This window comes from Stenella coeruleoalba (genome assembly GCF_951394435.1).
Source record: "Stenella coeruleoalba genome assembly, chromosome: 19".
NCBI classification, from domain to species: Eukaryota; Metazoa; Chordata; class Mammalia; order Artiodactyla; family Delphinidae; genus Stenella; species Stenella coeruleoalba.
The window spans coordinates 8,260,081-8,273,861 of record NC_137165.1 but is presented as its reverse complement, the minus strand read 5'-3'; the positions used below and the strand labels follow the sequence as shown (position 1 = coordinate 8,273,861).

Below are 13,781 nucleotides of genomic sequence, written 5' to 3'. Positions count from 1 at the left end.
CAAACTGGATTAACTGGCCAGCACTGAAGCAATTTAGGTTGAGAGGGTACTGTTTTGGTAAATGAATTGGAGATAATCGTTTATGGGTTGATAAGAAGGTACCATGAGAATAAAGTATGGGTATTACAAAACTCTTCCTCCCTAGACAAGATCAAATAGTTTACTGAAAAATTAGGTCCTCTAAATGAAACTATGGAGATAATAAAAAGATCAGTGCTTTCCTGGGGGAGGGGGAGGGGGAGAGACGAACAGACAAAGCCCAGAGGAATTTTAGGATATTGACAATACTCTGTATAATATTATAATAATAGATATATGTCATTATACATTTATAAGACCCATAGAATGTATAATACCAAGAGTGAACCCTATGGTAAACTATGGACGTTGGAAGATTATGATGTATCAATGTAGGTTCATTCTTTATGGTTACCAGGTGGAAAGGGTGTGGGGTGGGAGGGATAGACTGGGAGTTTGGGATTGACATGTACACATTACTATATTTAAAATAGATAACCAACAAGGACCTGCTGTATAGCACAGGGAACTCAGCTCAGTATTCTGTGATAACCTAAATGGGAAAAGAATCTGAAGAAGAATGGATACTTGTGTGGGTATAACTGAATCACTTTGCTGTACACCTGAAACTAACACATCACTGTCAATCAACTATACTCCAATATAAAATAAAAGGTTTTTTTTTAATGTAGGTTCATCCTTGGTTAAAAAAAAAGTGTCATTTTGGTGAGTGATGTTGATAATGGGAGAGGCTATGCATGTGCAGAAATCTCTGCACTTTCCTCTCAGTCTTGTCGTAACCCTACAGTTGCTCTAAAAAATTAAAAAAATAATAATGTTCCCACCTCCATCTACTGAGCAGGTCTTAGGAGTAACACAGTCAATGGGAAGTAATCGCATCTTCAAAAGCACTGGATGGGTAGGGGGAGGAGGGGCAACGGGACTCTCTGAGAGGACTGAGCTCTGGACCCAACCATGGGGCCAACCCAATCCCTCCAACATTCCCTCTACAGGAGCCTTGACGGGAACCCAGTAGGGATGAGGGCTGGCGCAAGAAGGGGCGTTCTCAGCCGCTACACCCATCTCAGGGAGAATGTGGGACAGTGAGAGCACCTGGGCCGGGGAGGGAGGATAAGGGGAGTAGGAAGTTGGTGGTCTTTCCTTCTGCATCCATTGCATCCAGTACTTGGCCCAGTACTGAGGGCTTGCTTCTGTCAATTCGCACACGTCCCCGCCATCTTGTTTTTCCAGCTGACTCAGGTGCCTTCTAGAACGACCTCCTCTCCCGACCCCGGAACAGCTCACACGCCTTGGACCTGAGTTCTATAGCCTCACTTGTTCAGAAGTGTGTCTTCCTGATGCCACACAAGGCTAGTCCCTGCTCAATTCAACTTCTCACCTCCCTTCTCAACCCCAGCCCTCAGGCCAACCTCTGCCGCTTTCAAGTAGGAGGTTTGAGTATCAGATTCTTCAAGGGCTGTTCCCTTACTGTTTTCTTCCTTTGCACTTTACAGCAAACCTCCCTACACAAACCAGGATTATCGCACCATGACCGGCAGGCTAACGTGTTGGCGGCACAGGTGTCCCTCGCACCTCTGCCCTGCAGGGGGAGGGGCAGCTCATATTCTGCATCTTTTTTCTAATGGGTTCAGAGAAAGAATTCACCACAGTAAACAATCTCAGGTCCTCAGAAGTCATGTAAAGAGGGTGAGCCCCATCTTTGGATCACCCACTCTCTAGAGAGAGCACCTGGAATATTCCTGTCCCCAGAGCCAAGAGATCATGAGGCACGTTCCCAGACCTTTTCAGGTGCCTATGTGGGAAACCAGAGATAGCCAGGGGCTCTGGACACAGGCCCGTGTTCTTGTGGGCGCCATGCCGGTTGGTTCCAGGTTGGTGGGTGGGCCAGTCTCAGCCCATTTCTCAGATGGGCACAGAGAGGCGCGTCACTCTCCACCTTGGATGGACTCGGAAGTAAAATGGAAAGCTTCTCTCTCCTGGGGAGGCCTTTCCACTACTCTCTCCTTCCCCCAGAAAGCCTTCTTTCCTCCCCAAAGCATAACTCCCTTTCAAAAAAAAAAAGGAAGGGAAAAAGAAGCTCATCCCTGCTTGGGAGTGACGGAAGGGAATCGCTTTTCACTCTGATGGGCCGCACATTAGACGAGCAGGGCCACGATTGTTAACAATGCTTTCTGTAAAGGGCAATGTGCAAATTAATAATAATTATCAGTCATACTTAATTTTCTCCCAGTTTAAAAACTGGAGCTCATTGCACTTCACCCTTGGCGTCTTCCAGGGTCAGCACGGCCAGGCACCCCCTGGGATGTCTGAAGAATCCTCAGAAATCCTCCAAGCATTTCATTGCCCCACTCCCCTTAAGACACAGCTCCTGATTGCCCCACAGCCTGCCTGGTAGGCAGACAGGAAGCCCCTCTGCCTGGTAAACACCATGTTGCAAACAGACACTTCCCCAGGCTCGTGTAAGGCGGGGTCACCAGCCTGGGAGTGGCTTGTCCCCGGGGCAGCTCCCCAGGGCTTCCCAGCTCCCTGACTTAGAGAGCTGCTGCCTTGAATCTGAGTAACTTGGAGGGTGGGACGGAAGTTCCCAAGGAGCCAGGGCTTAGCAGCTGGACTTTGCCAGGGCCTCCGGGGTCTGAAGCCCCCCAGAGGAGGACACCTGCCTTGTCTCGCCCGTACTGGACTGCCAAGACCCAGGGCTTTGCCCCTTCAGATGCCCACAGAATCCAGGGAGGTGCCTGGAGGGTGCCTCCCCAGAGGATGACTGAACCCCACAAAGATCTCAGACACCGAGTCATCAGCCACCGGGGCCGACCCAGGCCTCCTCTGTACTGGCTGCCACCGGGCAATCATTCATGCCCCGAACACGAGCTGAGCATCACCAGATGCCGGCCCTGCAGTGGGGAGCTGGCACTGAACACGATGGTTGGGAAGTTCTCCTCATCGGGAGGGGGAGGCGAGAGGTAAGAACACCCATCAGGTCTTGGGGGACCTGAGTCAGGCTGGAGGAGAGGGTGTGGATTCATGGAGAAGATAGCGGGACTCAGCTTTGAAACTAGAACACAAGGCCTTGGACTTTGGACTTTCCCTAGGAGGCGGGTGGCACCAAAGGCTTCTGAGTATGACGACGAAGGAGTTTCTTTAGAAGAATCTCCTGGGGAAGCAAGGAAGAGAGCAGGGCCCGGAAGGCCCATGAGCAGGCCTACGGTGACGGTGACGAAAGCTGAGTGGTGTGGCCAGGAGGACGATGGGGAAATGAGAAGAAGCAAGAACGCTGGGGGAAAGGAAGCACCGTCGAAGCTGGCTGGAGAGCGGGGACAGGAAGAGGGAGGAAGGACTCAGAGGTGACTGCGACATCTCCAGACCAGGAGTCTGGTTTCACTAGAGACCCCCAAATGGGGAAGTCTGGAGAGGAAGCCTGCTCTGGGGATGAAGAGTTGGGCTCTGGGCGTGTGTGGATGTTGAAATGGTGAAAATGACCAGCGTGGGCTTGGAGACAAGGGTCTGGGGTGAGGGAGCTAAGCACGTCCACGGCCGGCAAGAAGAGAAATGTGCAGAGGAACGCCAGGAGGTGCACACGGTGAGGAAGAGGCTCTAGGAAGGGGTGCTGGGCAGCAAATGCTACGGACACTGCAGAGAGGGATGCAGTTGGGAGGAGGCCATTGGAATCTGCCATTACAAGGCCACCAATGACCTTAGAGGAAGCCATCCAGCAGAGGAGCCTGGGCAGAGGGAGGCAGGGCACCACCGTGATCAGAAGGACTTTAGTCCCTGCGAGTCCCGCCATGACACGGGTACCATGAAGGAAGGAGCGGGTCCCCTCTCTGCTCAGCCCGTCAGAGCAGCTCCTACTGATGTATTCTTGGACAGCAGACTTCGAAAACTCATGGGGTGTCAGAATATAGAGCCCATTGATCCAAGAGGGAACAGGCTCAGACAGACAAGGAGGTGAGTGGGGGACAGCTAGGATGAGACAACTCATCTTCTATCCCCATCCTGGAGCCTGAACATCGCACCACAGCCCCCTGTGTTCTCTTAAGCACAACAACAGGCCAAGGAGAGCTCTGAGTTTTGGGTTTTCTCAAAATGAAACTCCCAAGATGTCAGTACAGAAGTGAATGCAAGATGCAAAGGCCCACAAAACGTTGGCTCGAAAACCCCAAGAACAAGAGGCCAGTAATTTCCAGCGCAACCTGGTTGGGGGGGTTGGCCCCGAGAGTTTATCTGCGACAGCCACACAGGAAGGTGACTCTGAAGTAGTCTACTTCACCAGGTGTTGGAAGGAGGCAAGAACAAGAGACCCCCACCACCATCACAAAAGCCCCTTCTCCAGCACAGGATATGGGCAAGCAGCCCGGTGTCCACTCATGCTTCCAGGGTCTCACCATGGACGGCTCTGGTTTTCTAACCGCCAACAGGCTCCTGCCCTGGGGAAACGGGCTGTGAAGCGGGGCTGTGGGATTCGTAAGGGGACTGCCCAGCTTTGGGATCTGTTTATTCAAGGCCATTGAATTTCTTAAATTCAAATCATGTCCTCAGAACAACCAACTTTTCTGCAGCCAGTATGACACGGCCACTGTGACCTGGAGAGCTACCAACTCTTAGAAATGAAGTGATCTCCGTCTCCATTCTCACGGCTTCAGTTTCTACACCTGACATGTATTTTCCCCGAATACATCTCCCAGTGGGGAACTCACTACCACAAGGCCGCCCATTCCATTGTTAATCCGGTCTGACTTTCTTCAAGATCTTCCTTGTGGCGAGCTGAGGTCTATTTCCTTATAATTTCCCTTCATTAGTCCCTTTTCCTTCTTGGAGAATGACCTCCACAGGGCAGGTCTTCACTTTTTCCAAAGGATGTTGCCCTTCAAACATCTAAAGATGGACATGACTTCTCCCTTACATCCTCTTCTTAGAGAAGAACATCTCTCCTTCTGTAAACGTTTTGTATTATGTATTATGCCACCACTATCTTGGTTACCTTTCTCCAGGTATAAGGTAGTTCATCTGCATCCCCGCTAAACGCAGCATCTGGCCTTGAACTGCTCTCCAGATGGATGGAAGCATCTAAGAGTGGAAATGGGCCTTCCCTTAGCCAAAGGGCAGAGAAAGTTGGGACTCATGGGAATTACTGGCTGACTGTTGGAGGCCCAAGAATCAAAGATGACTCTCGGGTTCCAGCTTGGGAGCACTGAGGTGCTAGGTGTGTACGTGGGAGGACTGAGGAAGAGAGAAAAGGAGAGGAAGGCTTGGGGGGGGGGGGCGGTGGGAAACCAAGAATCCAGCAGTGGAAGACCTAAGAACAGAGTTGTTCTCCCAGCCTCCAACGAACAGATCATTCCCAGCTCTACAAGCTGTCCGCAGGGTGCAGGAGGAGATGAAATGCCTCCAAACCCAGCACGTCACAAAACCAGCACATCACAACCTGACAACGGCAGTACGGGAAAGGAAAATATAGGCCGACCTGACTTGCGAGCATAGATGCAAAAATCCTAAAGGGAATCGCAGCAAATCAAGCCTAGCGCTGTACGGAAAGAACAAAACTCCTTGACCAAGAAGAGTTTATTCCAGAAGTGCAAGCAGAGCAGAAGGAAGTTAATAATATAACATGTCACGCAAATCTACCTCAAGGTGAAAGAACACGAGCGTTTCCCAGGAGATGCTTCAAGTTGTAATGGACAAACCTAACTTCCATTCATGCTTTAACAAATCCTTACAAATGAGGAATTGAAGAAAACTTCCTTCACACGTGACACTTGACTTCAAGGCGTCGGCCCTTAAAGAGCTGTGACCACATCAGTGAAACAAAGCCTCAGGCTCCCGCCAGTCCCTGGGCATGCGGGAGGCCGTGAGAATGTAGACGGCAAAAACGGCAGCAGTGGCTGCCTCTCTGCTTCCTGGACAGCGTCTATTCGTGCGAAGAGGCACAAACACACACCTTCTCTGGTCTCGTGGTCTCTGGCTTCCTTGGAGCCTTACATCTAGCTCCCTGGTTGCGGGGGGGGCGGATCAGACACCACTAGCCAAAGTGATGTTCTTTAATCATCTTGGAAACGGACTGAATTCAAGACTTGACAATAAACCCAGAAAGCTCGCATGTGGCTCGGGACTGGTCCCTGCGCGGAGCCCCAAGAGCACCCCAGGGAGTCACCAGCGGCCTCCTCTGCAGCCTGCATGAACACCTGCATGGCGGTGTTCACTACCCATCATCACCCCACCTTGCCTCTGACAACAGCCGTCTCCCGCGTGGAGCTGTGCTGGGGGTTAGCCAAAGAAATCAGTGAAGACAAAGTCCTGTTTTCCAGAACAGAGGCTATTCACCTGGGTTCCGTGGTGGACAGCAGAGGTCTGAGAAGACCCTGAGGTTTTCTGCAAAACTTTGCAAGAGCGTGTGTGTGTGTGCACACGTGTGCCTTTTGCCAGGGGGGTAGGGGGTGGAGGAGATGATCTATCACTTTATCAGTTTTTCAAAGAGGCCCGTTATTGACAGAGGGTTCGAAACTCTTCCGTAAGAGCTGCAGGTGTGGATGTGATCTCACCCAGAAAATGCACTGAGGAGGTGGGTGGCCTCAGCCCGGCTGCATGGAAATGGCTGTGGGGAGAACTGCCTGACACGAGTCAAAACCACCAAGCCATTCAGGAACAAATGCTCAGACCCAAAAGCCAGAGGTACGTCCGCAGAGACCTCGTGGTCCTGGGAAGAAAACTTGGGATGAAGAAGGATGTGAAGGCTGAAGAGGTGACTTCTTAGAGAATACACAAAATCGGGTTGCTTAACCCTGCAAGGACAGCAGCTCCAAGACAGACGAAAGGAAGGGCCAGCAGACTATGCGGTGGCTTTCCGTGGATGGCCAACAGAAAAGCACAAATGCAGGGGACTCCTGCAGGGAGCCCCGGCAGCAGCAACGAAACACGTTCTCTGGCGACGATCAGTGCAAAGGAAAAGGGAGGCGCCCCCTAACAGCTCTTATGGCCTTAATGCCGCGAAGCCAGACCTTGGAGTATGGGGGAGGGCCAAGGAAGGAGGAGATGGGGCACAGGGGATGAGCCCCTGGTCTATGCCAGAGTTATCTCACCTCGTTCTCGCAGGAGAGGAGGACCCCACACCCCACAGAGATGCCGAAAGGAATACCTGAGAGGGTGCACCCAAAGAGCGCTTAGCACGTGTCCGCTCAGTGTTAGGAATTATTTTTGTGAGCATTGCTATTTTCTTCTATTTTGTATCTCTCAAGTCTCAACTCGAATGTGACTTCTTCAAGGAAGCCTCTCCTTAACCCCCAAACTATACTGGGCTCCCTTTCTGTACTCTCCGAGGACCCCATCATTGTCACGACTGTCATTACGTGATATGTGTCTAGTGTCCTGCCCACCAGACTAACTTCCACGAGGGCAGGAACATTATCTGTCGCACTCAGGATCCTCAGAGCCCGGCACGTGCCCGGCACCCAGAAGGTGCTCCGTGCAGAAGTGCTAAGACAAGGAACGGCACGTTGGAGGTGAGGAAGGGGCCGTGGAAAGCATCTCGTGTGCACTTGGAGGGAGACGGGGAAACCGACACCCAGAGACGTACACGGACTCACCCAGGGTCACAGGGCTGGGAGCGGAGGAGTCAGGCAGGAACACGGTCCCTTGACTCCACAAGAGGCAGAAGCCTGGAAGCTGCCTTTAGTCTTCACAGCCCAGCCCTGCCCCCCACGAGGAAACCACACAGACTCATTTGCCTGGGTCAACAACAACAGCAGAAAGACTGGAGGACACGAAAATGAAAAGTGCACCACTCCCTCTGCACCCCACCCTCTGCCCCTCGCACCACCCTGTACTCACATCCTCCGCTGCTGCTACGCGGGGATTTCTCACCTGAGACGTCCTGGGGAGAGATCCTGCGGTGGCGATGGCTGAAGAGCCAGGCTGAGCGCTGGTCACTGATGCTCAGACCCTGCAGGCCAGACGGGCCAGCGCTCTGGTAGGACGTGAAAGGCACGGTGAGGACGGAAGGACAGGGTGGCCAGGGCTATGGAGTGAGGAGGGGACTGGGAAAGACTTTAAAGGCGATGAGGTTGGAGCTGGGCATCCAAGGATGCATTCCCGGTCCAGCGGGCAGGCAGAGGAAGGGAAGGGCAACGTGGAGGGAAGGAAGAACACGTGCAAAGGTACAGAGGTTTGCCGGAGCTTCAGGAGCTGAAGCAGGCAGGGTGACCTGGGCTGGGGGCAGGGGGCCTTGCTAGCCACGCTAAGGGGTACGGACCTTCTCCAGAGGGCAAGAGCAGCTCTGAAGGGTCTGCAGCTGAAAAGCGACTTGTTCAGATTGGCTGCCTTACATCACCGTGGCAACAGGAAAGAGGCTGGGCTGGGAGTTGGGGAAGGCTGGAGGCAGGCGTCTCCCGCTGAGGACAAACTCTAAAGCTCAAAGCCATGTGCCCCGACTGCTAGACCCGCTAGACACAAGAAGGAGCCAGTGTCTGCTCTGTGCCACCAGTCACCCCCTTTTCCCCATTCATCGGCCCCCACCCTCCAATCGCATGCACCTTGCTACAGCTATACCTCGCGTATCCGGAAGTCACTTAGCTGATAACCCAACTATCCGTAACCTCCCAGCCACTAGCCTGGAAGCAAACAGAAAAGACCTGGAGACGGCCACGATTCAGGCCCCCAAAGTCATGCCCTACAAGCCACGACCTCCACAGGCACAGACAGGCTGCCACTTGGGCTGGGTCATCTCTGGTCATCAGCCCAGCTCTGGTGCTTCCTAGCAGTGTGGTCTCGGCCCCCGGTTTCCCCCCGACATGAAATAAAGATAACAGCTATAGCGACCTCAGAGTGTGGCTGTGAAGATTAAAGGAAATGGAGAAGTACTTAGCCCACTGCCCAACACCATGAAGTTATAGCTAAAGGGGGAAAGGACAAAAAGAAAGATGACAGAAATTTTGCCCCGAGCAGACCCAAGGTACAATATGGCAGGTAGAACCGTTTGATATTTTCAAGAAATTATTAAATCACATACCGTGTGCTAGATTGACAAAGGCAAGCAACACGTTTGACAAAGATTTCCTTTAAAACTGGATACCATGAAAAGTTTTGGTGTTTAGAAGGTAGAGCTACTGGAAAAAGTGATGTGTGCAAATTCACTTACAAGAATGACATAATTCTGTGTGTACCTGTGTACATCGAAAGCATCCCCCCATATCTGTAAAACACACATCGTGTTTAACAGAATTGAATAAGATGCTATCAGTTGGACCTAGAAACTGTCATACAGAGTGAAGTAAGTCAGAAAGAGAAAAAAAAATACCATATACTAACATATATGGAATATAAAAAAAAAAATGATCAGAAGAACCTAGGGGCATGACGGGAATAAAGATGCAGACCTACTAGAGAATGGACTTGAGGATACAGGGAGGGGGAAGGGTAAGCTGGGACGAAGTGACAGAGTGGCATGGACAAATATACACTACCAAATGTAAAACAGATAGCTAGTGGGAAGCAGCCGCATAGCACAGGGAGATCAGCTCGGTGCTTTGTGACCACCTTGAGGGGTGGGATAGGGAGGGTGGGAGGGAGGGAGACGCAAGAGGGAAGAGATATGGGGACATATGTATATGTATAACTGATTCACTTTGTTATAAAGCAGAAACTAACACACCATTGTAAAGCAATTATACTCCAATAAAGATGTTAAAAAAAATTAAATCACTTTTTCGACTATAGGACTTCTCACAGACTTTAGCGTGCTTGATAAATCTCTAAGGAAGGAATAGGGTTTCCTATTTCATGAACTTTTAGACAGGAGTCCTTTTCTTTTTCGTGGAACATCTTGCAGGACAGATGGAATAGTTTTAGAAACTCTGATTTAGTAAATAAATTTTTAAAAAAAGATACCATCGATTGTAAGAGGCACCATTATTTTGTGCGCCATTAAGAAAGAAATATTGCTGCCTATTATAATGGTAGGATACCATTGATGGTAAGATGTATCTTGATTTCAGAATTGTTAAAAAAAAGTGAAAATATGTACATCTTCGAATTGATGGAATATTCTAATATGTAATATATGTTTGCTGTGGGAGTGTCTCATCTTGCCTTTGGGCAGAAGTCAGATGTAGTCTTTCCTTTGTCTGCCTCCCACCCCATCTATGACAGAAGCTCAAAGCTCAAAACTTCACGCCTCTCCCTTGAGCTGCTGGCGACCACCCTATCTTGCCCCTCCAGAAGCTTCCTCTCTTAAGAAGCTGATCCAGGCTTTCAGCCCACCCACAGCTGCACCAGACAAGCCTTCTGGTTCACAGAGGTCCCACAGGGATGGCCAGCTCGGCTTCTTGGGGTGAGCCTCTCTGAACTAATACCAAGTCAACACTAGTTGAGTGCTCGTCTGAACCCAAGCTGGGGCCTCCGACGCCGGGCTGCCCAGGCAAAGGCGACTGGCTCTCCTTCTCCCACTTCTCAGCCAGTAAACTTGTGATCAACCACTAACCTGGGACTACGGAGCAGCCTCCACTGTGGAACTTCCCCATCGCGACCCTTCCAGTAACCCCAAACATGCTTTTCACCCAGTTAGCTTCCACTTGATTCTTCTCCAAAGAAACGAAAAGGGGTGCACGGGAGGGAGGGACAGGGAGGGGAGGCAGAAGGTCCTCTTCCACTACAGCTTGTGGAGAGAAGATAGTTTGTCATCCCTCACCTAAGAGATTGGCAGGGGTCTTAAAACCCCAATGAGGCCCAGCATACAAAGACCCTGAGCTGTCCCTACCCAGCATCCCAGCTAGTTATTCTCCAGAAAGCAGAGGAGGGTACCCTGAAGCAGGAAGAGAGAGCTGGACCGTTTGAAACTGTCTTCTCTGTCTTCCTGGACCCACACCGCGATGGCCACACTGAGGAAGCAGGTAAGCACAAGACGTCCACTCCCTTGTTCTGCAAACACCCAGTGCCAGCCGGGCCCGGCTGGAGCCCCCGGCCTCCTTTCCACACCACACAGGGTTCCCAAGCAACGGCACCAGCCCCATCACTTCAGGAGCTTATTCAAAGTTTAGAAAAATACAGATTCCAGACCCCACCCTTGGAAAGCTGTGCTGTAGGGGGTGCCTGGAGAATGTGTGTTTTAACAAGTTCTGGGAACCAGTGCCCTACTGGGTGGTCCCAGGCCAGGAGGAAGGGAGCTGTGGAGGAGAAGACAGAACGACCACACCGGCAGGAAGAGAAGGGGATCCAGACAGGACCCTGGAGGCAGACCTGGCCTACTTCTGGCCCTCATTTCGCCTAAACCCACTCCTCCTCTCTGCAGGAGGCTTGCAACTCACTTGATACCACATCCTGCTGCTTTCATCTCGCCTTCCTTTTCCCTCTGAACAATCTCCTTCCTCCTACTGACCTGAACTTCTTGCTTATTTACCCCAGGCCTGGGATAGGCCAGCACGCACGCCCACGCGCACACACATGCACACACGCACACAGAGTCACACAGGGACACCCGGGGTGTAAACACGAATCCGCTGACAGCAGCCACTGTCTGGGAACCCACGCTCGCTAGCGGTCCTGGTGGCTAAGGACCCCTTATGCGAAGGCTCACCGAGAGAGCTCTCAGACGGGAAGGCAGACTCTTTGACCCCACGACAAAGGGCGGCCTTAAAAGAGGCAGCAGAAGGCTGCGGCCACGCTCGGACCGCACAGACACGGCCAGCAGTGGCTACCTAGATAAGGATGGACAGTCGCCGAACCGCCCTTCTATCTCCGGGATTACTGGGCACGCTTGTGTGCGGATCCCGTCCCCAGCAGTGGACCCTATTCACGGAGCCAGAAGACAGCAGGCTCTGTCCAGCCCACCCGCTGCAGCTGACGCTCTTAGGGCGCACGGCTCCCCGACGGTCCGCGGGCAACTCTGTCTCGGCCTCGGGCCCCCACGCGTGCCCTCCGCGCCCCCGCGCCCCGGCCACACACCTGCAGTCCCCGCTGGGCGCCGAGCCCCTCTCCAGCGGCGACTCCCTGCGATTCCGGGTACGGTCGGGACCACCACGCCCGAGCTGGAGACGCGCGCGGTAAGTCCCAGCATCTATCCGGGCTCCGCTCCGACGGCGGGCTGGGGGCGGGGCCACGCCGGGGCCGGGCCTGCTCGGGACGGGAGCGGGGCGGGGCTGACCACCCAGCCGGCCTCTAGCGCCACCTGGTGGCCGGGCAGCGTCGGCGAGGCGCCGGCCTGACCCAAGCGTCCTCGGAGTCTGGCCCGAGCCAGCCGCGCGCCTGAGAAGCAGCCCCATCTCTGAGCCCGTCTGCCCTCGGAAGGAACGGCCCTGGCAGGGGGCGGGCATGGCAGAAGGGACGCCAGCAACGAGCACCAGCGACCCCCCAGGAATGAGGTGAGGTGAGGTGAGGCCGGGGGAGCGGAAGCGCGGCTTTGGCCGGGGCTGGATGGGTGGGCGGAGCAGGAGAGGGGCCTGGGGTGAGGGCTTCGGGGAAGGAGGAGAAAGGGGAAGCTCCGACGAGCTGCTTCCTTCTCTCACTGCGACCGAGCGCCCCACTTCCTCCTCCTACTTCTATTTTCTTTGGGTGCTGTTAACATTTAAAATGTCTGCACCCCTGCTGTGCAGACGGGTGCCGTGACCCTCACCCTTCGGCAGAAACCTTCCTAGAAATACCGGACGATCCAGACTTTGCGCACTGCTGCTCCAGCCTCTGGTCTGACTTTCTCGCCTTCCACCACCAATGGCTGTGACTTAGCCATTTCTCGGCTCCTGAAGGCGGGTTGGGGTAGTCTCCAGAGTCGAGGCCCTTTTCTGGCGGCCCCCTTTCCCCCCACAGGCCACGCGGCAGATGTAGTTTTACCGGAGCTGGAAGAACTCTTCGCGGGATCCCGGAAGTCACTGCACTTCCCCGTGCCTCCGTTTTCTCATTGCAAACTGGGAATGGGAAGTTGGCTACTGTGCTGACAGCCCTGGCAACGAAAGAATCGCAGTTTATGTCAGAGTTCAAAAAGGGCAAGGCTGGAATTTCCATTTCCACTCTTGAACGGGACTCTGTGTCACAATATCTGTTAGAGGCGTTCAAAATTGGCCGCAAGATCAGCCGTTATTGCTGGTCAAAAGCCACAGCCCTACCTGAGGCGTTGAGAGATGTGAACGCCAATGATTTTTCTTTTCCTGACTCGCTAAATACCAAGAAAAAGCAACTTCCCCAAAAACATAGAAACAGAAAGTACTCTTGGATGAACGCAGAGAATTGGTTCCAGCCTACAGTTAGAGATGGGAAGGCGCCCAGAACCATCTAGTACTTCTACTCCTCACCCACCACCCGGACCTTCACACCCACCATTTTACAAATAAGGAAACAGAGCCACAAAGGCTGTGAGAGGATGTGCCTGAGGTCGTACGACTTGAGAAGGGTGGCCAAGGACTCTGGTCTCCCCTGTCCTTACTTTTTCCACCACAAAACAAGGAGAAGGGGGAAGATGGAGACCGCCCAGACGTGGCCAAGTAGGGAAGAAGGGGAAGCAGGAAGCAGGCTCTGGAAGCAGGAACTGAGTAGTGAGAATGACATGGCGTGTGCCAGATTGACATGGTGGCTCCTGAGAGCACTTTGAAAGCTACAGAGAGTGCTAGAGGAGTTATGGCATCCTTGCCTTCTTCCATGTCTTTGGTGTTCCTAAAACTGAAGGTGGAGGAAAACCGAAACAGAGGTGCCCATTAGGGTTCACTACCAGGGAGCTGAGCATCCCATGAAGACCACTTGGTCCCATCCCACATCAAAAGTGGACATTC

The 13,781-nt window shown here is 52.8% G+C and overlaps 1 protein-coding gene across 3 annotated transcripts in view; it reads right to left on the bottom strand.

Annotated features, from left to right (window-relative positions):
- Positions 1-12,936, bottom strand: part of PIK3R5 (phosphoinositide-3-kinase regulatory subunit 5) — a 72,761-nt gene extending 59,825 nt beyond the window's left edge. Inside the window, exon 1 of one of the 3 annotated variants that reach the window (XM_079905694.1) lies at positions 12,850-12,936. Coding sequence is in view for 1 of the 3 variants with exons in the window: in XM_079905692.1 (XP_079761818.1) it covers positions 11,968-12,079 (112 nt within the window). In the remaining 2 variants the exon portion in view is untranslated. Of the gene's footprint in view, positions 1-11,967; positions 12,141-12,849 lie in introns of those variants that run through there. The other 2 variants (XM_079905692.1, XM_079905693.1) reach the window with 2 other exon arrangements.
- Positions 12,937-13,781: the final 845 nt, after the last annotated feature.